Source organism: Ovis canadensis, chromosome 2, assembly GCF_042477335.2.
Source record: "Ovis canadensis isolate MfBH-ARS-UI-01 breed Bighorn chromosome 2, ARS-UI_OviCan_v2, whole genome shotgun sequence".
Lineage (NCBI taxonomy): Eukaryota > Metazoa > Chordata > Mammalia > Artiodactyla > Bovidae > Ovis > Ovis canadensis.
This window is the reverse complement of record NC_091246.1, coordinates 213,213,855-213,235,193: the sequence shown is the minus strand read 5'-3', so window position 1 is coordinate 213,235,193 and position 21,339 is coordinate 213,213,855. Positions and strand designations below refer to the sequence as shown.

General features: G+C 46.0%; 1 protein-coding gene across 6 annotated transcripts in view; it reads right to left on the bottom strand.

The window, feature by feature from the left end:
• The window catches only part of NRP2 (neuropilin 2), a 122,060-nt gene that overhangs the window by 88,004 nt on the left and 12,717 nt on the right, over positions 1-21,339 (bottom strand). For all 6 annotated transcript variants that reach the window (XM_069578094.1, XM_069578093.1, XM_069578089.1 and 3 more), the window contains exon 2: positions 18,678-18,855. In XM_069578094.1, coding sequence (XP_069434195.1) covers positions 18,678-18,855 — 178 coding nt within the window. The remainder of the gene's footprint in view (positions 1-18,677; positions 18,856-21,339) is intronic.

Here is a 21,339-nt window from a genome sequence, read left to right as displayed (position 1 = left end):
ACAGAATCAAATTGGTCCAGGTAGGGGGAGACGCCTCAGAGACATCCTTGACTAGGTTCACAGGACTGCACAGGTACTGTGCCATCTTATCTGCACAGATGCACGCTTTCAGCTTCAGCATGTGGTCTGGCAAGCCTCACTGTCCCAAGTCTGTGGTCTTCATCTGGGATACTGGGGATCACCCTGTCACAGCTGCTGATGTGGAAAATTTCTTCCCTACCAACCCCCTCAAATTGCTGGTCACTGTACCATTATTTACTGAAAGCCATCCATCTCCTTCTCCCACCCTGTTTATGTATTTTGCATCAAGCTGTTAACACAACACGCACAGGGTCTGCGGGGGCTGGAGGCCTGCAGAAGTGGCCTGTCTGAGCTGGAGTGGTCTGAGGCCTCCGTGCAGACCCCGGAAGCCATACTTCAGATGGCTCAGCCACTTCCAAATATATAGGCCTTCGAAGAGAGTATATAGAGTGGACCAGGCTTAGTTCATTTGTAGACCCCAGAGGGCTGGACATCTACAGTCAAAAGACTCACAGAAGTTGGTTAGAGTCTGGAGAAGGGAGATGGCAGGGTTTTCCCCTAGGAGCTCCAGAGAGATGGCCACAGATTGGGAAAGACAGCGAGGGTGGGGGAATCTGTTTAGGTCTGTGCTTTCAGAGTGGGAGATGAGGCTGACACTGAAAGTGTGCTTCCTCAGTTCCAAAACATAAGCGAAAATACAGTTTCTTCTCAAAGGAAATCCCCCCAGACCTTCTGGAAAATCCCTCCTTGTTATTTCCACACCAAGATAAGCACCGCTGGACGGTCACTCAGCTGAGTAATGGCGATGCCTTCCTTCACAGGGTGCGCAATGCTGGAGCACAACTGTACCCACTGAGCAGACGGACCCAGCTCGCCTGGAGGGGCAAGCACCCCCACCCCCACCTCATTCCGGAGGGAGGCAGAACCCAGCTCAGCCTTACTAGCTGAGTTACTCTCAGGCAAGTTACTCAACCTCTCTGAGCCTCAGAAATGGGAAAAATAAGAGCACGATAGGGATACTAAAACCTTCCTTTCAGTTTTTCTGAAATTTAAAGGACCCACATAATCTATAGAAAGTGTCTAGGACACGGACTGGCAGTGAGTGTGGACTTCGTAAGTGTTCACAGGGATTTGTTGTGTTTCCAAGCCCATTTCAGAGGGGGAGAGGCTGAGCCATATAGAGCAGAAGTGATTCTCCCAAAGAGAGAGAGCCAGTGAATGAGGCTCTGTCTAAGGGGAAATGTGCATCTGCTCAAACATTCTGGAGGGTATTTTGGCAAAAATGTGACAAAAGTTAATATATACATATTCTTTAATCCAGCAATCCCACTGCTAGGAATTTTTCTTAGCAGAATAATCAGACAATTGTGCAAAGATGTATATGTATCTTTGTGTGTGTGTACATATTTTAAAAAGTATGGGAAAAGTGAAAAGATGCTTAGTTTATAAAAAGCGTGTGTCTAAATGTCTGACAACAATGGTGGGCAAATCAATTTGGGACATTTATAAGTGGAAAGCTCCATTGCTATAGTGGAAATGCTGTAGGTATAGGTGGTTTTTTATTTTTATTTTTTTAGCCTTTAAGGAAAAATGTCCATGGTATATTAAGCTGAAAAACAGCAGATTGTTTTAAAAGTATGCTTTAAAATATATGTAAGTATATAAATTTCCTTGCATATACACACAGAAAAAGCCTGAAAGACTGTAGACTAAAACATTAACTGTGATGAAATAAATTGATGGGGGGTAAGGCAATGGCACCCCACTCCAGTACTCTTGCCTGGAAAATCCCATGGATGGAGGAGCCTGATGGGCTACAGTCCATGGGGTCTCGAAGAGTCGGACACGACTGAGCGACTTCACTTTCACTTTTCACTTTCATGCATTGGAGAAGGAAATGGCAACCCACTCCATGTTCTTGCCTGGAGACTCCCAGGGACAGTGGAGCCTGGTGGGCTGCCGTCTACGGGGTCGCACAGAGTCGGACACGACTGAAGCGACTTAGCAGCAGCAGCAGAAATATATTGATGGGGGATAATTTGTAATTTTTTGCTTTCGTCTTTTGTATTATCTGAGTTGTTTATAATAAGTCTTCACTTCTTTAAAATACATAAAGATCCTTCTATTAAGAATTTTTTTCCCAAGTAGAAGAGTTGAGAAAAATAACCCAGCTCTTATAATTTTGCAGACAAAAAATGCCACCATCATGATGGCAACCATCATCCGTAAGAGCTAAATAAGACATAGCTTGTTGGAGCACCTAGAATAGTGCCAGGGACATGGCCCACACTCAATTAAAAATTTAAAACAATTTTAAAGAGACCATCACATCTATCCAGTCGTTGTGTTGCCAGTTTCTATAAAGGACACAGAGAGGCCCTGACATCCACCTGGCTTGTTCATTAGAAGCGGAGGGTTTTATCCGGTCACCAAATCACCCATGCGGTCATTTAGGGGGTTAACAGAATCATCAATGAAGCAACAGTACTCAAAACATGTCATAACTGCAAACTTGCCTCAATTTACTCAACAGATATATCACCTAAATCCTTTTGGCTAGCTGTAAATACATCCTGACATATCTACATACACATTAGTGAAGGGAGGCATTTTTGAAAAAGGTTCACACAAATCAGTCATATCATACAGCTTCTCTCTGAGGCTGTTATTTAAAGGACCCTCTGGGAAATCCTTTTGTGAAGCAAATAATCAGCCCTTACTTGAACTTCTTAGCAAAACTGGATTTTCCTATCAGGTTTACTTGAGGGGAAAACGACCCAGAGTTACAATCTGGCAGCTAATATTCCCTTCCCTTCAGCGTCTGGGGTTCTGCCCTGTGGACCAGCTCCAGCTCACCACCAACTCTTCTGGCTGGGCTTTTTGTATAAAGGGCATACTCCAAATGACATGCTGACTCCACACAGAATGTCTCATTTACCTCCGGTGAGACTGACTCATTTGGGGAAATTTTTTATTATTAGGGATTTGCTACAGCTGGAGTAAATCTCTCTAGAAATTTCAGTGATGTCAGGTTTTTTTTATGAAGAGCTAGCAGAGACTTAGGAAGTTGTGGCCTTGGAATAAATATGACTTTGCATCTGGCATCTAATACCCAGCATTTGTTGGGTAAATGAATCTGGGCTGCAAACTCAGAGCTCACCCCAATGGTAGTCAAGTAGGATAACCTGAAAAGCCATCCCTCTTATCCATTTTCTGGAAGGAAACAGACACCAGCTCACAGACATAGTAACTATTGTGTTTGCATTTCATTATTCCTAGTCTCCCTCAAATGAAAAAATTCCTTTCAAAGCTTTAACACTACCTTTTCAAATTTTATTTATTTATTTACTTTCCTAAGCTGAAGTAGCCATCTCTGTGCCAGTTCTTTTTTTTCCTCCTCCTCTCTAAAATGCTTCCCTAAGTACCATTTTACTTTTCTTTTCACAGATCCCGACATCTGCATGTAGAGCATTTGTCTAGAGAACGCTTTCTGTACTTTCTCTCTCAACTTCAAAGTCTTCAATTCCTCTCCCTAAACCCACATTTGGGCTGTGGGAATGTTGACGGCGGAATTAACTTTAAGGGTCCACAGGAAAGATATGAAAAAGCATCAGTCTCATCTCTTCTTCTCATCACTAGGCAAACATGAAAAGACTTTTACTTTCTGTAACTCTCTCCACGCATGATGCTGCCCAGCAGGCCACCAAAGGCTGGGTCAGCCGACCAAGTCTGTGCTAGAAAATTCACCACGTGGAGGCCCTTCTCCCAGGGCTGGATGACGTGTGGCTTCATCCAGAGTCTACCTTTGTGGATGCCGCATTGAACTGCTTGTGAGGGGATTTCTATGTTGTGGGCAGAGTCCTCAGCTGCTTCAAGGAAGAATGCTGTGCCCGTTCTATGGGATTTGTCTATATGGCTGAGCACCTATGTACCCAAGTCCTGAAGCCATAACCTTTGCCAGCCAGGTGGTGCCTCCTCTCATGCTACTTACATCATGAAATGTCTAAGCCATCATGCTTTGTACATGGAAAGTTCTTTCCAGCCGGTGGGCCTTTGCACTTGCTCTTTGCACTGTCTGCAATACTCTTTGTTAGCTTTTGCTCTGGCCGGTACCCTCTCATTCTTTTGAGTGCAAATGTCACCTCCTCGGAGAAGCCTGCCCTGACCATCCCATTTCAGCTGGCATGCCCTTATTCTCTATCTCACCTGCTCTCATCGCCTTTATGGCTGTTACCATAATCTGGAAAGGTCTTGTCAATATACTGTATTTGTTTAGAATATAGGGCCTGCACTAGACAACCAGGACCATGAGGGTGAGAAATTTACCTTTTCACAGATGAATTTATAATACTGGGTTGGCCAAAAGTTCATTTGGGTTTTTCATATGAATGGGAAAACCCAAATGAACTTTTGGGCCAACCCGATATTTGCATGGTGCCCTGGCACATAGGAGGGCTCACTATCTTTGTGTTGAGTGAATAAATGAATCAGGGAACCTAAGGTTGATGTTATATGTTAAAAAGGATAAACTCTGCTTTCCGAGGGGTTGGATATGTTGGTCTGTTTTCTACTCTGCCTTTGTGCGCCAACGCACTCACTGAGCTATTCTGGTTGTATCTGGAAACCAAAATGTTGCCTTGTGACTTGAAAACATGAAATATAACATTTTGAGTGGAAGAAACATCTCAAATCATGCTGACAGCATTTTCACTATTAGCGGCAAACAAATCAACTATAATTAAAATGCTGTCAAAGTGATTTGAGATTTTTCTCACACTTTCAAAGTTCCATATTTCATGAGTAGATTATCCAGGCCAGAGAATCTATCACCTCCTGGAGTGCCTTTCTTCCAGGAAGCTCAAAGACATCTACAAACACTGTCTTATTAATCCTTACATTAAAACCTGCAGGGAAAATAGGAAAAAACAACACTGTCATGTACAACTTTCCCAACAAAGAAGCTGCCTGAGATCCTAAGAGGCTGTGGAGCAGGTCTGCATGATGCTAAAGTTTCCAGTCAATTCAGGTCCAAAGCCAGGTCGCCTGGTCTCCAGCTCAGTTGGGACACTCAGCTTTTCTGTAGAAATTAGCTAGCTGTCAGGTTGGGCTTTTTAAGAAGTCTTTTCATTTCCTTGAATTTCTTCCTTTCACTGGTGCCACACACACATTTAAGAAGAAGCTGGCATATCAATGGGAAAAGCTCCCACTTACTGAGCATTCCTAATGGGCTAGATCCTCACTCCATTTATTTACTATTTCCTTTGACCCTCACTTAATACACACCAGACCCTGAAATGGTAACTGTCCATTCACAGATGTACAGGGTGAAGCTAAGGGAGGCTAACTGACCTGCCCAAAGTCTCAAGATGAGGAAAGGTCAGAGGCAGGCTTGGCCCATGCAGTCTCACTCCAGGGCACACTGACATTGCCTCCATCCTTTGTCCTCTGTGCTGAGGAAAGATCAGAGAGCAATGGGCATGCCAGATTGCCAGAGCACTACAACATTAGAAGGTGCAGGTGCAAAGCACCCTTTGCATCTCAGTTAGAGACTTCACAGAATCTCAGTCTTTTAATTTAGCTGTTTTGTTTAACAATGCCAAATTTAATAGACAAGTCACCCATAGAAGCAGGGAGTAGATTTGGAATACGTGGTTTTGAGTCTCATCAGTAGAAATCCAGCTTCTAAGTGTTCAGATGGGATAATGTATTAATTTTTGTAAGTGAAGTATTTTTATAAGCACATATATACCCATATGTGAACATATGGCCCGAGTGAGAAAACAGTATCCTGTGTACTTACACGCTCTTAAGTACCAGCAAGAGCATACATTTTTAAGCCCGTGAATTTCCAGTAGGGTCCACAGATGCATTTTAGTAGATTGGGGAACCCCTACAATCATATGCAGAAATTTTTTCAGTGTGTGTATGTGCACATTTTCCTAGGGATGGGGTCTGTGACAACAACAACAACAACAAAAAAATTCAACTGCATAGAAACATATCCGTGTACAAGGGTGGATACAGTCTGGGAAATGCATACTCTATGTATACTCTTGTTTTGTGAACAGATTCAGCTAGTTTTTGGCACATGCTAGTGTTATGACTTCAGGCATTTATCTTCTCTAAGTCTCAGTTTTTTCATCTATAAAATGGAAATAATAATTTCCCCACCTTGTGGGATTGCTGAAAGGTTCGTAAAGGTCTACACAGGCCCAGTATAGCACCAGATGCCTTAAAAACCACCTGAGAGGCACTGGCTATTTTTATTATTACTTGGGTTCTACAAAACCGTGTGGCAGACTTGGGGGAGAGAAGAGTTACACACACGTGATGCTCTGGAAACTGAACAGGTGACAATGAAATGAAAAGTCCTAACTTTAGGGACTGTCTATGCCACCCAACCTCCGTGCTATAGAGGGCGGTTTCTAAACACCCTCCTCCTGTACAAACCCATCCACAGTGCTTCATCACTTGAGCTGGTGAGAATTCTTTTCAGTCTCGTTTCCCAGCCCAGGCTCTGGAACCAGCCAGCCAGGCTGGGTTCAAAAACCAGCGCCACTGCCCCTCACACGTGCTGGATCTTGAACAACTAGACACTGAACCCGCAGATTTGGTGAGTTAATACATGTCAACAGCTCAGCACAGGGCCAGGCACATAGTACATGCTCAATAAACAAATGTTAGTTGTTACTGCTGCTGTCATTATTATTATTATCTGTTGTTGTCTAACTTCATATCCCTGTTATGTCTTATCTAACTTCTTTATTATGTGCTTTCTAACCCCATGGACTCACACACTGCATCGGTTTGGGTATTTGCCTTGGTGCCGAGTGCCGTTTTAAAACCAGTTGCTGGCACTTTCATTTTCTTCCTTTATTTCTTCCCACCCCAAATCTCTGATATTTTGAGCTTTTTCACAATCTGCTCAGGGCCCAGGTCACCAGGGCTCTTCAGAAGGGAGGAAATCTGACCACCCAGCAAAGGAAGTATACAAAGAGAACAACCCAAAAGAAACTGGAGGAATTACTGCAAAAAACCTTGAAGGCAAGAAAATGGAAACTACAAATAACATCTATTTATAATTACTGGTTGTTTTTCCGCAGAAGCCCCGGGATGAGGGAAAGGGCCCGCCGGCCTCATTGTTTCTGGCAGAGCAGGCTGCCAAGAATGCCTTGCAACGTGAGGAAGGAGACCGCTCCAGACAGTGTCTGATAAGTCTCACTGCAGATGAACTTTCAGAGGATCAAGGGCGCACAACAAAGCCCGCAGCGTCTCTCCCCTGACCCTCTGGCCTAGCACCCCTCTCTCCACTGACCGACTCCCAGCAAGCACATTCCTCAGGCCCCAAGGCCACAAATCTGCTCTGTTCCTGGAGACTGGCTTGGATAGGACTTGTTTGTTTATGTAAGGAAGGATTTTCGAGGCAACCAGTGCCAGTGTGAAGTTTAAGGTTTTGGGGCAGGCTGTTTTCAGCATGACTGTTGAGTGTTTCTGTTTGCGTCTATAAAATCCTCATCCTCTGCCATCAGCTTAAAAGACGCCATGCTGGCATTGTATAATAATACCAGAGTAGAAAGTAGGTAAGAGTTGCCCACAGTTCGTCTCCATTCACCAGCAGACTGGGGCTTGGATGGGAAGGTGAACCCCTTCCAATCCCAAGGGCCAGAGACTTCCTGAATTATTCAAGCTGGCCTGGCTCAATTACACATGCTTCAGCTTGCCTCATCTCATAACTGGGTATAGGGATGATGTCTCTGTGCCTCTCAGGGCTGATAGGTAGGGGCAGAAGGTTACTGGAACCCTCTGCGAGGAAATCAGAGTACACCATTTCTGGGCCTGGTGTGCAGGCAGCATCCCTGAACTTGGCCGAGTGAATGGTTCCCTCTGGGATGGGTGCTCACTCACCCTGGCTCCCAGAGGGTCTAATTGTGAGAGTGAATCATAACCTTTCCATCTGTCCGAAAAATGGGAGCCTGCTGGGAACGAGGTGAGCTAAGCTCCAGGGAATCTGTCATCATCAAAAAAATCTTTTATGTTTTTTCCAGGGATCAAGGGAGTTCTCAAAGGTTTTTCTGTCTTCCTTTGCTGGCTTCCAGCCTCCATAACAAAAGTCAGAAAATACAAAACTTGCCTGAAAAACGTGCCATGTGGAAATCCAAGCAGGGGACAGTCTGAGGAGGAGGTGTGGCCGGGCAGGTGTGAGAGTGCTGTCTTTGCATTTCATTTACTCGGAGCTTCAGGTTACAGAGCTCAGAGCTTCTTCCTGGCTCCAGGGGCAAACTCATCACTACTGTGCAAAAAGCACTGGGGTGTGGACATGAGGGACCTGCACTAATGTCCAGGCAGGAAGGGACAGCTGCCACGCCGGGTGGAGATTCTGAATAGAGCGTTCGGTGGCCAGTCAGCTGGGACCACTTCCACCTCTCAAACCACCACTGGGTAATAGCTTTCTTCGACAACTGTGTCCTGAAGGCCCCGTGGCTGCTGGAGCAAAAGCAGGCCTGTCCACTCAGGGCACATTATAGCGCTTGCCTCTCTGCATCACAGAAGCACATTCCCTCTATCCTGAAAGAATCAGCTGCCATTTGTGGGGGAGTAGAAGCTATGAAGTTCAGAATAACGGGTGCTCTTGGCTGAAGACTCAGTAAGACCGGGAAGAAATATGGCTAGAAAGGACACCAGCTTCTACAAGAAAGGGAACCAGATTGCAGGAAGTCTTCTCACAGGATGGGAACAGTGTGAGTCAGACCTTGAAGGACCTTTATCCCACAGTCAGAGCAGGCTGTTTGCTGTGTGCATGGAGCAGTTGGCTGGCTGGTGAGACGGCCATCACATTGCAGTGGCTGGCGGGACCCTCACATCGTGGGAGGGAACATCAGTGTCAGGGATGAGCTGTGGGGGCCACACAAGCATAAGGGCCTTTATGGGCAGTAGGGCAATGGAGATGCCCAGAAGAAGAGTCAGTACCCCAACAGCAGCCTGCCCTGAGGCTAGGGCTAAATCCTCTATCTGCTTGGACCTCGCTTTCCCAGCAGATAAGACCAAAAAAAATAATAATAATACTTTCCTACCCTCCTGCCGCTCTCAAAGGGATGACGCACAGATAAATCACTTTGAACTTTTAGATGAAAGGTGCTCTATAAACCCGAGGTCTCATCAACTGTAATTGTTACGGTAATTATTTTAATGATAATAATGATGATAATGGGTGGAAGGGGAGGGGTGGGACGAAACCTCCTACCTTGAGACAATGGAACCCCCCCCCCCACCATTAAAACCCACATCACGGATTCCTCCTGCTCCTAGTTTTCAACCCTCTCTTTCAAACTGCCAATTCCTGGGCTGAAATATTATTTACTCCTTTCCTTTCCAATAAAACAATTATTTGTTCCACCGTTTTCCCTCTCACTCACTCTCTGGTGTGTCTGGCTTCGCCCTGACAGCTCAGCCATGGACTGTTTACATGTCTCGCTCACCCTCCAAGACTCCGGTTCAGCTCCATTGACACTAAAGGCAGGAGAATTCTCTCTGTGTGAGGAATCAATTACTTCCGCTGACACTCTATTACTAGCCCTCACATCTTCGGATTCCAGATGAAGAGTGAGGTGAGGGGGAATGGCAGGGAATTTGAAGAGGATGGGGTGGGGCTGGAGGGGACAGGGGAGGAGGTGGATGACAAGGAAGCAGAAGGAAACAATTGACTGAGAGGCCTCTCAGCTTGTATTTAAAGACACAGAAAGAGCACTCTCTCTCCTTGACTGCCCTGTCGGCATCCGGAGGTGAGCAGATGGCAGGAAGAGGCAAAGAAAAGGTATAAGAGAGAAAAAAAAAAATCTGTGTCCAGGATATCCTAGGAAATCAGAGAGGCCCCAAGTACCTAAGCCTTGGGAAAGCAGATGAGAGCTCTGGGCACAAGGACACAGGTATCCTAAGGCAGCTAAAGCAGGCTTCAAATCCCAGCCCTACCCTTACTATCTGTGTGATCTCTCTGGGCCTCAGTAACGCCATCTGTTAAATGGGAATAACAGCAGTCCCAGCCCCAGAGGGCTGTTATGAGAGTAAAATACGGCAAGTTCTTGGTGTAGTAGCACCAGGGACCTGTCGAGAGCTCAATATATATTTGCTGTTATTGTCCAACTGACAATCCCTTCGTACTACCTATAAACAAAACGGAGTCCCTAATGGGGCAGAGCTAAAAAATTTATAGAGATTGCTGAGACGCTTGGCTACAAATCCGGGGGAAAAAGCATATAAAAATCATGTGAATTTTCCTTTACTGTGTTAGAGTTTTTTGCTGCCCTTGTAAACCTAAGCCTAGCTCACACTTTTCCTTTCTTCTTCTTTGTCAAGTTTTATTTTGAACCAGCTCACATTTTCAGGGATTTTCTTTCTAGGAAAAAAAAATTTTATTATGTAAATGAAATACAACCATCTACTCTGCAATCAACTGAGATGAGTTGTGAGGCATAGGTCTTATAATGAAGGACGATTATGGAAGCTCTTTTCTAGAAGGAAAGACAAGGGCAGCTAATATATACATATTTTTTCCTGGATGATTTATCCAGGCAGAAGTAGAAGAATGGAATCACATTATCTGCTGAGTTTCTCTTAATCCAAAGGTTTCAATCGCCCTGCCATGAAAAAGGACAAAACAAAGAGAATACATTTTTTTCTAAAGGATTCATGACTACCAGAGAACATATGAATCCCCTTTTACAAAATTCTAATTTCTCTGCTTGGTCTATTTCCTTCTCCTCTTTATCCCCTCCACACCCAGAGTTCCCACTGAATTTCTTAAGACAGACTCTCACCCAGTGTAATCAGATGGGAGAATTACACAGAGTTACATGGGATGAGATCCTGGCCCTCTGGGATGTCTGGGGTTCAGAGAATGTGCCAGGGTTGAGAGGCAGAACAAGTGGGATTGTGTACTAGAAAATCTCAAGTGATTTTCTCAATCAGAAGATAAAAACGCATTGTTAGGGAGGACATCCACAGTGAAGCTTGCATTTTGAGAGCTGCGATTGCAACATCGCATATTTAAAAACAAACTGCCAAAAATAACTGCTGTCCCAACTGCTCTTTAACCTTGGTCGGCGGAGGAGAACAATCTGCGGTGTGTTTTCCCACTTCTTCAGCAACCTCAGTTGCTGGGTGGAGTCGTTGGTCAAGGTTGGTGAGTGCGGGGTCGGCTGCCAGCTGAGCTCCAGTCAGCAGACTGCTCCCGTTTATGGCACCACGTACCTGGAGGGGGATCTGTTTCTGTCATTAGCAGGGTGGTTGCAATACAGACAAGTATTGCTGCTCATGGGCTCCTTGGGGGAATCAGAATATTTCTGAGGTTGGGCAGGCAGTAAATCTGTAATAATGTCATGAGTAATTAACCTGAGGGTCTCTCCTGAGTATAAGACACCCTGTTCAACCACAGAGAACCCACTCTCTGCTTGGATTTCCAGAGGCTCAGGCAGAAACCAGCTGAAGCCACACTTCTAACTGGGCATTGGGCCCTTGTGCCCTCTATTCACAGGAAAGAGAAATGTGTTCAGAGGGAGTCTTTTGTAGGAGTACTCTGATGCACGGAGCTTAATCCAGAGTGTTACCTGGACTTCCCCAGGCCAAATCTCACTTTCAGGCATTAAATTGGGGGCAAGGGTCCCTGGATAGAGGGTATGAGACTGTAGAAGCTCTGACCCGGGAGAGTGGGATAGCAGAGAGTTCCCATCATCTCTGTCTTTCCTGACCTCAACCCCTCTCTGAGATACTGGAAGTCGTGTGGCCAGGAAATAAAATTAAGTAGCACTGCCCAGGAATCTCTCACTGGGAAGGGGGTTTGTATCAACAAGAGACAAAGGTGGCCTTTCATTACTGTGGTTCCCTTCTTGTCTGGGACATGATGCTCTCTGCCCGGGCCACCGGCCATACCCATGCCCTTCCTTTGCCTGCTTAACTTCTTCAGGATCAGTACAGCCATCACCTCCTCCAAACAGCCTTCCCTGATCTCCTCAGCCAACTGGATCCCAGGGCTCATATCATGCCCCCAATCAGAATGCATGGTGTTGGTGAAGACAATAAAGCATGAGAGTAAACAGCTCAGGCTGCAAAAAAGCAGGGTGTTCGGCTTCAAATCCCTTCTCTGCCACTTTCAAAGAGTGCGACCTTGGGCCAGCTGCTTACTTCTTTGAGCCCAAGTGTCTTCATTTGTCAAATGGGAAGAGTAACAATGGCTTCACTGGTTTTTGTGGCCATAAAGGGTAGAGACAAGATACATGTGGTCCATGCCCTTGGAGAACTTACATGCTCAGAACACAGGATGACCACACATGAACAAAACGCAAGCAGATCAAGGCACTATGCACGATTAGGGAGTTCTGAACAGGAGGCCCTAGAAGAGCTGGAGGAATCTTGGACTCTTAGCGGGAGGGGAGGGTGTTACACAGCAGGGGGTGCTGGAGGGGAGAGGGAGGTGAGCCTCTGCCCTCACAGGGTCTGCGGAAGTAAGGCTGGATGTGGTTGTACGAGGAGGATGCTAATTGAGTGCATGTAATTGTTGGCTGGGTGGGGTGGGGCCAGATAACTGAAGCCTGGTATGGTCCCTCTGTTTTCTGTAGTCAACTTGTCAACCTAGGAGAATGCTCTCTTTCTAACACAGCATCCCCTATTTTGGGGAAAACAGACACATCTAAGATTTAGAGGGCTCCTCTGGCCACAGATAAACACAAGAACACTTTGTTTACCCAGCACACTTAGCTAGAGGCCAAATATCCCCAAACCTCAAATATCCAGTATGGGGACAGGGGATGGTTTCAAAAGAAAAGATGGTGAGCAGCTCAACTACTGCTGAGGACCCCATGCATTGGTGCTCTTGCACTTTGTCCCCAGGAGAGCACCCCAGTCCTTTCCCAGCTACGAGTGAGGCTGACTAAGGCAAGCTAGAATGCTGGCCCTGGACTGTACTGGCTTGGGACAAAAGCTAGACCCCAGGACTAAAGAGGTCCCAGCGGACACCAAAACCTCTCGAGGCAAAATCCTACCTAAAATAAAAGGGTGAAAACAGATCAGAGGAGCGCACTTAGAAGCGCTATGACAGCAAGCGTATAGATAGCAAAAATGTCACACACTTCCCCAAAGTACAAAGATGCTGACATGATCGATAAAGTATTGTGTATCAACATAAACAGGAGACCGAAATCTTGCAAAGCAGTCATCACTGACACAGTTTTGCAGATGAAGACACTAAGGCCTGGGAAGTGTAAAAGGTCAACAAAAACTCATATATAAGTCTATCTGATCTAAATATGACATTACCCAGCCTCTGTTGCAATAAGTCAAGTTTAGAATTAAAAGCCTGAGTCATTGAGAAAAAGTTAGCTCAACTTATTATTTGTTCTGTTTCAGAAGACAAGGAAGTGTGGCACATGACATAGAATGTTTTTAATCAGAGATCTTTCTAAAGAGGAACGTTTGGAGCTTTAAAGCAGGATGTTTTAGAATGTGGAAATTTCAGTGCGGCATGGTAGAGGAGATCTCTTTTGCTGAGCACACACATACAATTATTAGTGTAGGTTTGCGTCTGGGTTTTTCAGCCTAAGTATTCTCTCAAGTCTTCCTAGTGCTTTTTGTACTTTCTGAAGCATGTTTTTCAAGACACCATCTGGAAATAACCAGTTCTTAAAAGGATCTGGGGCTTCCCTGGTGGCTCAGATGGTAAAGAATCTGCCTGCAATGGGGGAGACCTGGGTTTGATCCCTGGGTTGGGAAGATCCCCTGGGGGAGGCATGGGAACCCACTCTAGCATTCTTGCCTGAAGAATCCCCATGGACAGAGGAGCCTGGCAGGGTACAGTCCATAGGGTCACAAAGAGTTGAACATGACTGAGTGACTAAGCACAGCATAAACGGACCTAGACTCTTGGTTCTGGCTTCATTTGGGCCTCCACCAAGCCTGTGCGAGTGCTCATGAATAAGCTTTGTATCATACACAGGTGGGGGTTTTCAAGAATACATCTATTTCAGATCTCAGAAAGGGAAAGAATATGCAAGTTTGCGTGCATGTGTTTCTAAAGCCCTAACATCCAGCTACTTGGCCGATGACTCAAGTGAAAGGCAGTAGCAGGACGTTCTTCCCCACCACAGGGAATGAAGCGGCTTTGCCTTGTTTGCTCAGTCAGCCCTGAGTCCTGCCTTTCCGTCTGTCAGCCACCCTGACCTGGCGGGGCCACAGGGGTTTCTGGTTTCTGGTTGTAGTGGGTAACCAGGCCTCAGAACGGCCTATGGGTGCTGGGGGCTTGGATTCCTGAGGATGGCCAGAGGGAGGAGGTGGGGAGCTCACTGCAGACGGTGGCCTTGGATTGCACTGACTCAGGCAAAACTGGGGCTGGTGAGTGAAAGTTTCCAAGCAGACGGCAAGTTTAAATGGAACAAAATTAGCAAGTGACGGTTAGGGGAAAAGGTCTGCCTGTCTGGGGTTTATTCACCAACGGCCTCCACCTTTAGGTTGTGGATTTCAAGGGATAGAGAGCCAAACGCTTAGGGGCCAGTGACTAGGCTAATCCTCTCATAGCAGGGCCCACTCCCAGGTCACGGGCCATCTTTGCAGTTAATCCTGCACAAAGGAAGACAGGGAAAACAGAAGAGGGCGGGCATGTGACCCCTGCCCTTTTTCCACAGGAAGGCTGTTTTTTTTGTTTTTTTTTTTTCTGATGTTCTTGCTCACTTTCAGGTTTTGCAGGGGTATGATGAGATGGCTGGATGGCATCACGGACTCGATGGACGTGAGTCTGAGTGAACTCCGGGAGATGGTGATGGACAGGGAGGCCTGGCATGCTGTGATTCATAGGGTCGCAGAGTCGGACACGACTGAGCGACTGAACTGAAATGAACTGATTGCTGCTCTATGCTCTTCTTTGGGAAGTTTTCTCTTGGTGAGTATTCACCCTAAGAACCCCGATATTCATTGGAAGGACTGATGCTGAAGCTGAAGCTCTAATACTTTGGCTACCTGATGTGAAGAGCCAACTCACTGGAAAAGACCCTGATGCTACGAAAGATTGAACGTGGGAGGAGGAGGGGGCGACAGAGAATGAGGTGGTTGAATGGCATCACTGACTTGATGGACATGAGTTTGAGCAAATTCAGGGAGATAGTGAAGGGCAGGGAAGCCTGGCATCCTGCAGCCCATGGGGTCACAAAGAGTCAGACATAACCGAGCAACTGAACAACGACAACAAAAGGATCTTCAGAACCAAATCCAGTTAGAAAGCAGGGGAGGGAGTGAGAGAGATAAGCACCAGATGAAGCAGTAAGACCCCAACAGAGTCTTGCTGACACTTTGGCACTGGGGCAAAGAGACTCTAGAAAGATCTTTTTCTGACCTCCGTGAACTTTTTGGTTCAAGCTGGAAGCAAGGAGGGGAGGAGTGGGGAGAAGAACAGGAAGCTACTTGGTATGGATGATAAGCACCAGAAGCTTCAGAATAACCTGTAACTTGCCTGCATCCCCTACTTCATCTCCAGTCAGAGACACCATCTTGGGTCCTCTGCCACCAGTGGCTTCAGAGACCTTGTGCTCGCCCCATCCCTGGGGCTGAGTCCTGAGGGGAAATGGTACCCCACAGCCCCAGACAGGGCAGGAGCATGTTTCCCTGGCTTTCCGTGCTTCCAACATGTTTTAAGTCATGCTCACCAGCTCCTGAGTTTTCCCTTCAAAAATCCGGTTTCTCTCTCTGCCACTATGAATATATATGAGATGACCTCTCTGCAATTTCCCTGGGAGATTTGCTGGCATAAGCATAACAGATTTTGGCCCTCATCTGAGAGAGGTGCTTAGTCAAATTTCTCTGAGCTCAGACCCGGGCTCTGAGTACAGCATGCTTCAGTTTGTGCCAACCTTCTGGATCCCAGCCAGAGGCACTGGAAGCTTTATACCTTAGAAAGAAGCTCTTCTAACAGAAATTTTTGGTAACATTCACTGGCAGGGAATTGGCAGCCCTGAGACGCTGTGCAAATATACATAGGCTGTGCATTTAACTTGGACAAAGAGGAACCAGTAAGTTCCCCGGTGTCATCCACTGAGTCAAGAGTGGATCTGGGATTAGAACTCCATCTTATGACTCTTCATCACATGAGGCGTCCATCTGGGAAACCCTCCAGTTTTCAACAAAGACTATCTCTTGTTAGGAAAGAACTGTCACGAAGGTGCAAAGAAGTCCTAGGACGATAACAATGACACTGACTCGCTGACTCTCCCAATCTAGCTCTGGTTATAGAGAAGCCCTGTCTCCTCCACAAGGAAGTGAGGGCCCAGACTGAGGCCTGTCCCTGGTATACCTCCTGTTAGCTGTGTCCTCTGTCAATTCATCAGTATTCACAGTGCCTTGGTCACAAGGAATGCTCAGACTACTTATTAATCATAAGGGGCCACTGAAAACTCATCAGAGCCATGGCAAGTTCTAGGCACTCATTTAGAGCAAGACATGATCGTCGGCGGGCTTCCCTAGGGGCTCCGTGGTAAAGAATTCACTTGCAATGCAGGTTCAATCCCTGGGTCAGGAAGATCCCCTGGAGAAGGAAATGGTAAGCCACCTCCAGTATTTGTGCCAGGATAACCCCAAGAACAAAGGAGCCTGGTGGGCTTACAGTCCATGGGGTTGCAAAGAGTCAGACATGACTTAGCAGCTTAACAACAACAAATGATTGTTGGCACATTCTGTCCTACAGAGAAAACTCTCATTTTTGTTTCAGTGAAGAAAGACTTTAAGGTGGAGCCCACTAGACAAAACAAAGAGCATTCACACTCTTTCACATTATAATACAATGTTGCTCCCTACCTCACTTTAACTAACAGACACCTTGATGTTAACATAGCAATTCTTTTTTTTTTTTTTTTTTGCTTTTTTTCTTGAAACCATCCAAGATTTTTATTCTATATATGATTTTTATCATAGGCATATATACTGAATAGGGAATACCACTCTGAATGAGGTTTTATATATTTTTACCTGATAGGAAACTAGAGGGATTACTGCTATAAAATTTATAGAAAATGTAGACTGGTTCACAGTCAGTAGGAATTTATATGTGGGTATAACTAGGAAGTTCCCAATGCCGTAAAATATTTTATATTTCAATAGTTGATGGAAAGTAGAACATCTTATTATGTAAGCTTCTGTAGCTACACATATCCATAGAAAAAAAGATAGTGCTAAGTTGTGTCTGACTCTTTCGATCCCATGAACTGTAGCCCACCAGGCTCCTCTGTCAATGGGATCCTCCAGGCAAGAACACTGGAGTGGGTTGCCATTTCCTTCCTGTGACCAAAGCAATAAAGAGATAGAGATTACAAAATTTAGAAACTTTGTGAAAATAAATTCCCTTTGATGAATTTGCTGTATGACTCAGGGAACTGAAACTGGGGCTCAGTAATAACTAGAGGGGTGGGTTGAGGAGGGAGGTAGGAGGGAGGTTCAAGTGGGAGGGGACATGGGTAAACCTACGGCTGATTCATGTGGGTGTTTGGTAGGAACTAACACAATACTGTAAAGCAGTTATCCTTCAATTAAAAAAAAAAAAAAGAAATTCCCTTTGATGCTCACTTGGAAAGGCTAGGTGGGAGAAGTGACGGATTCCCTAGAAGAGGCTAGGAAGATGGCATTTCAAAACCACTCATAGACGTCCCTGTCTGCTTGCTGTCTCCTAAAATCACACACTTTTAAAATGGTAGAACCAAGGCTGTGAGCCCAGCTGAGTGACCGGGGGTGACTTGACTTAATTTCTCAGGGCTTTGGTTTTCTAACCTGCAAAATGGAAGTCATAATGATAATGATACCAACTTCTCAGGGCCCTTGTGAGAACTGAATGGATTGATAGTTACAAAGAAATCAGAAGAGTGTTTGTCAAATGAATCCAGAACACCAGCCTCTAACCTGTATAGCACAAATTCTGAGAATCAAGGTGCATCTCAGGCCTACCAGTGTAGGTTTAGATTTTTAACTCTCTTTCTATAAGGACCAGCTGCTGCTTCATAAAACAACGGCCTGACTCTCCATGACTGGATGCAGAGGAAGTCTCCACTTGAGGATCTGGCTACTGTTTTATTAAGGAAGCTGCTGGGGTTCCTTATGTGGGAACAACAGTAGAAACGGGGAGATCTCTGGGGGGATGCAGAAGACGTGGATTCAATCCCTGGGTCAGGAAGATCCCCTGGAGAAGGAAATGGCAACCTATTCCTATATTCTTGCCTGGGAAATTCCATGAACAGAGGAGTCTGGTGGGCCTTGCAAAGAGTCATACACGACGGAGCGCACACTCAGTGTGTGCTGAGGGGAAAGTCACTCCTAAGGTCAAGAGCTGACATGAGGTAGTCCACCCCCTGCGCCCACGTGGAATTCTCCTCCTCTGCAAGACTCTGACTTTAGGGTGTATTCTTTATACTCTTCACTCAATAAGTCTCCTACCTCCATTCTACGGGGTCAACTAGGCTTTGATTTCTCCTGAAAGAAATAAACCTCTTGAGGTTCCTTTCTGGGGCTAGGATATACCACTGTTCTGCAGGTCCTGGGGCCAGGGGGTGCTGCCATGAGGTGGCGGGTGTGGCAGGAACCTGGGGAGGGCGATGGGAGGGCGTGTCTCATGGAGGTACAAGGCACAGGGCGGCGCTTACTTGCAGTCGTGCTTCTCAATTTCGAAGTGAGGGTTGAAGTTGAGGACAATCTTCTGGTTGGGTTCGGGGGCGTAAACAATCCACTCGCAGTTCTGGTGGGATGGATAATCCTGGGGATAACCTGGGGAGGTGATGTAGCCAGCGTCTTTGGAATTCAAACGACCTCCACAGGGTTGGTCTGGAAGAGAAGGCAGACAAGAACTTCAAATACATTACAGTCTGTTTTGTTCCTCTCCTTGTTTCTCTTCTCTACCAGCGGCTGATTAACACTGCTTTACAGACCTTTTATGGCAGTCCAAAAGACTAACCTACTTACTCATTCAGTGGAAGAGATTATTTCAGCTCATTCTCCCCCCAGCTCACCCAGCCACACACACACACAACACACACACTCTCTCCAACATGAAAATATTCCAGAAGTCATAAATATTTCCAATTACATGGGCTGATATTAAAAAAAAAAAAAACAACTGTAAACTTAACACGATTCCCTTCCTGTTCCTGTCTCTCCTGCTTGGCTCATCTTTTTCTCCTTCAAACCTTGCATCTCTATCTTTATCTCATAAATCCTTTATGTAATTTGATGGTGTCTCCTAGCCCAGCCCAGCCCAGCCCAGCAGCCAGAAGTAAAGACTCCGGGAACCGACAATAGTGGTTTTGTGGTGCCGACCCACAAGTGAGCCTGGTAACAATTACTTGTGATACGGAGGAAGCATATTCAGTTTTGGGCCAGAATAGGCCCTGGAGGGTGATTTCAGCATTTTTTTTTTTAAGCCAAACCCCCAAACACTTAATTCCACATGCACCACAAATTTGATTTATTATTTCATTACATACCGAGTGGAAAAATCTGCGTTAGGGAATCCACTGGCTCTGATCTCAGTTTTGACAAAGGTGCTTTGTGCTGAGTGGACGCCTGTATTTTCTCTGAGCTTTCTATCCACTGTCCTTCCTGCCTGGTCACCACCAGCAGAGTGTGCTGCTGCTTTGTCCAGGGGTGACCAGCCATTGGAGAGGCAGCTGCAGGGGAGTAACTGCCAACCTCCCCCTGCCAGCAGTGCCTGGCTGGAGGTAAACAGCTTTGTGGGGGCCAGGAGGGAAGCGGGCAATCTTCAAAGGCAGAAAAGGTGGGTGGTGACATTTGATGCATCTTATATTTGGGAGTGAAGTTCTGTCATCCCCAGGAGGGGTTCTTGGGAAACGAGAAAGGGGGGTGCTTAATCCCACAGTAGAACAGAAGACTGGAAGGCACAAGAGACCTAGAAATATTCAGAAGCCTCTCGGAGACCTTCCTAAGATGTGTGCCTCTCTTAGCATCAATCACGATTTAATATCGCCATCTGCATGGAGCAGCACGGGCCCGTCAATTATGCATTCCGGCTCAGCAGCTACCCGACGGGATGGGGGCTTTCTCCTGTGTTCCCTCTTTGAGGAAAGGGTCATGCATTTTTTAACTCTACAGGTGCATTCTCCTCTTCCCCGTGTCGGTTGGTATTACTGTCTTCCAGACCTCTGCTTTAGATTACCAGCCTGACAGGCTTTAAATGCATAAAAGATGGGCATGCCGCACAATGGTGGTTGGGACACACAAATCCACGCAAGTAGCCTTTTAGGCATCGCGCCTCAAGCTCAAACTGTGCCGCAGTCGAGCTGCCCAGAATCTAATGGATTCAGGTTCCATTTCCTACTGGGTGGAAAACAAAAGCAGGCCATTTCCTCTGGTTAGCAGAGACCACATCATCCTCTAACTAATGACCCCGCGCCCTCCCCAGGCCAGCAGGACAATGGGCCCAGCCTTCCCGCCCAGACGGAGACGAGGCCAGTGGTGGAGCTGGGTGCCACTCGTCCCCCCTGCAGCCAATCTTGCAGGCTTTCCAGGGGTCCACACCACTCAGCCATGCTGGGCACCCAGCATCTCCCAACAAGGTCAAACTGTGGCCCGCTGGTCTTTGCTCATGGGTGGGAAATAGGGCTGAAAGTGGCCCTCTGAGGAAGTGGAGCTGTCCGGATTTAGATCACCAGCTGCCTGGACTAAACTGGCAGGAGAGGAAATTTTCTACTGGGTGCAGCTCCTCTGCCAGCTGTTGTGCTGAAACTACAGCCCTGCTCCTGGCTCACCCCAAACCACACCTTTTAATGCAGAACTCATCACAGGACATCTGAGCTGAGCTCCTGTTTGGTCATCCAAACTCCCTCCCTCCTTTCAGCATCCCTTCCCTGCTCCCTCCCCTCCCATTACTCCTGAAAGAGGAATTTTTCTTCCTCAACTCCCTGCCTCCCAAGTTTAAGCTTTTAGTACTAAGACAAGGCACACATAATCAGCAATAAAGACAGGAAACTTCTTCATAAGAAGGTTTCGTTTCTCACTCACATCAGGAGTAATCATTTCTCACTTTAAAAAAAATTAAGCTATATATATCCCATAGTGGACAGTCTATATTTTCTGCTATTAAAACTCACTTAACCAGAGGAAATAGGAGTAACTCATTTCTTTTGTCCTTTCTTTATCTGAAGAACACCAAGGCATTTATTAAAATATTTAAGAACTCATTAAAACATCTGCTTTGCTTGCATGGAGTTAACCTTTTCAATATCCAAACATTTATAAACTCACATTCTTGTTTGGATGGCACTCAGAAACACACGCACATACACATAGATA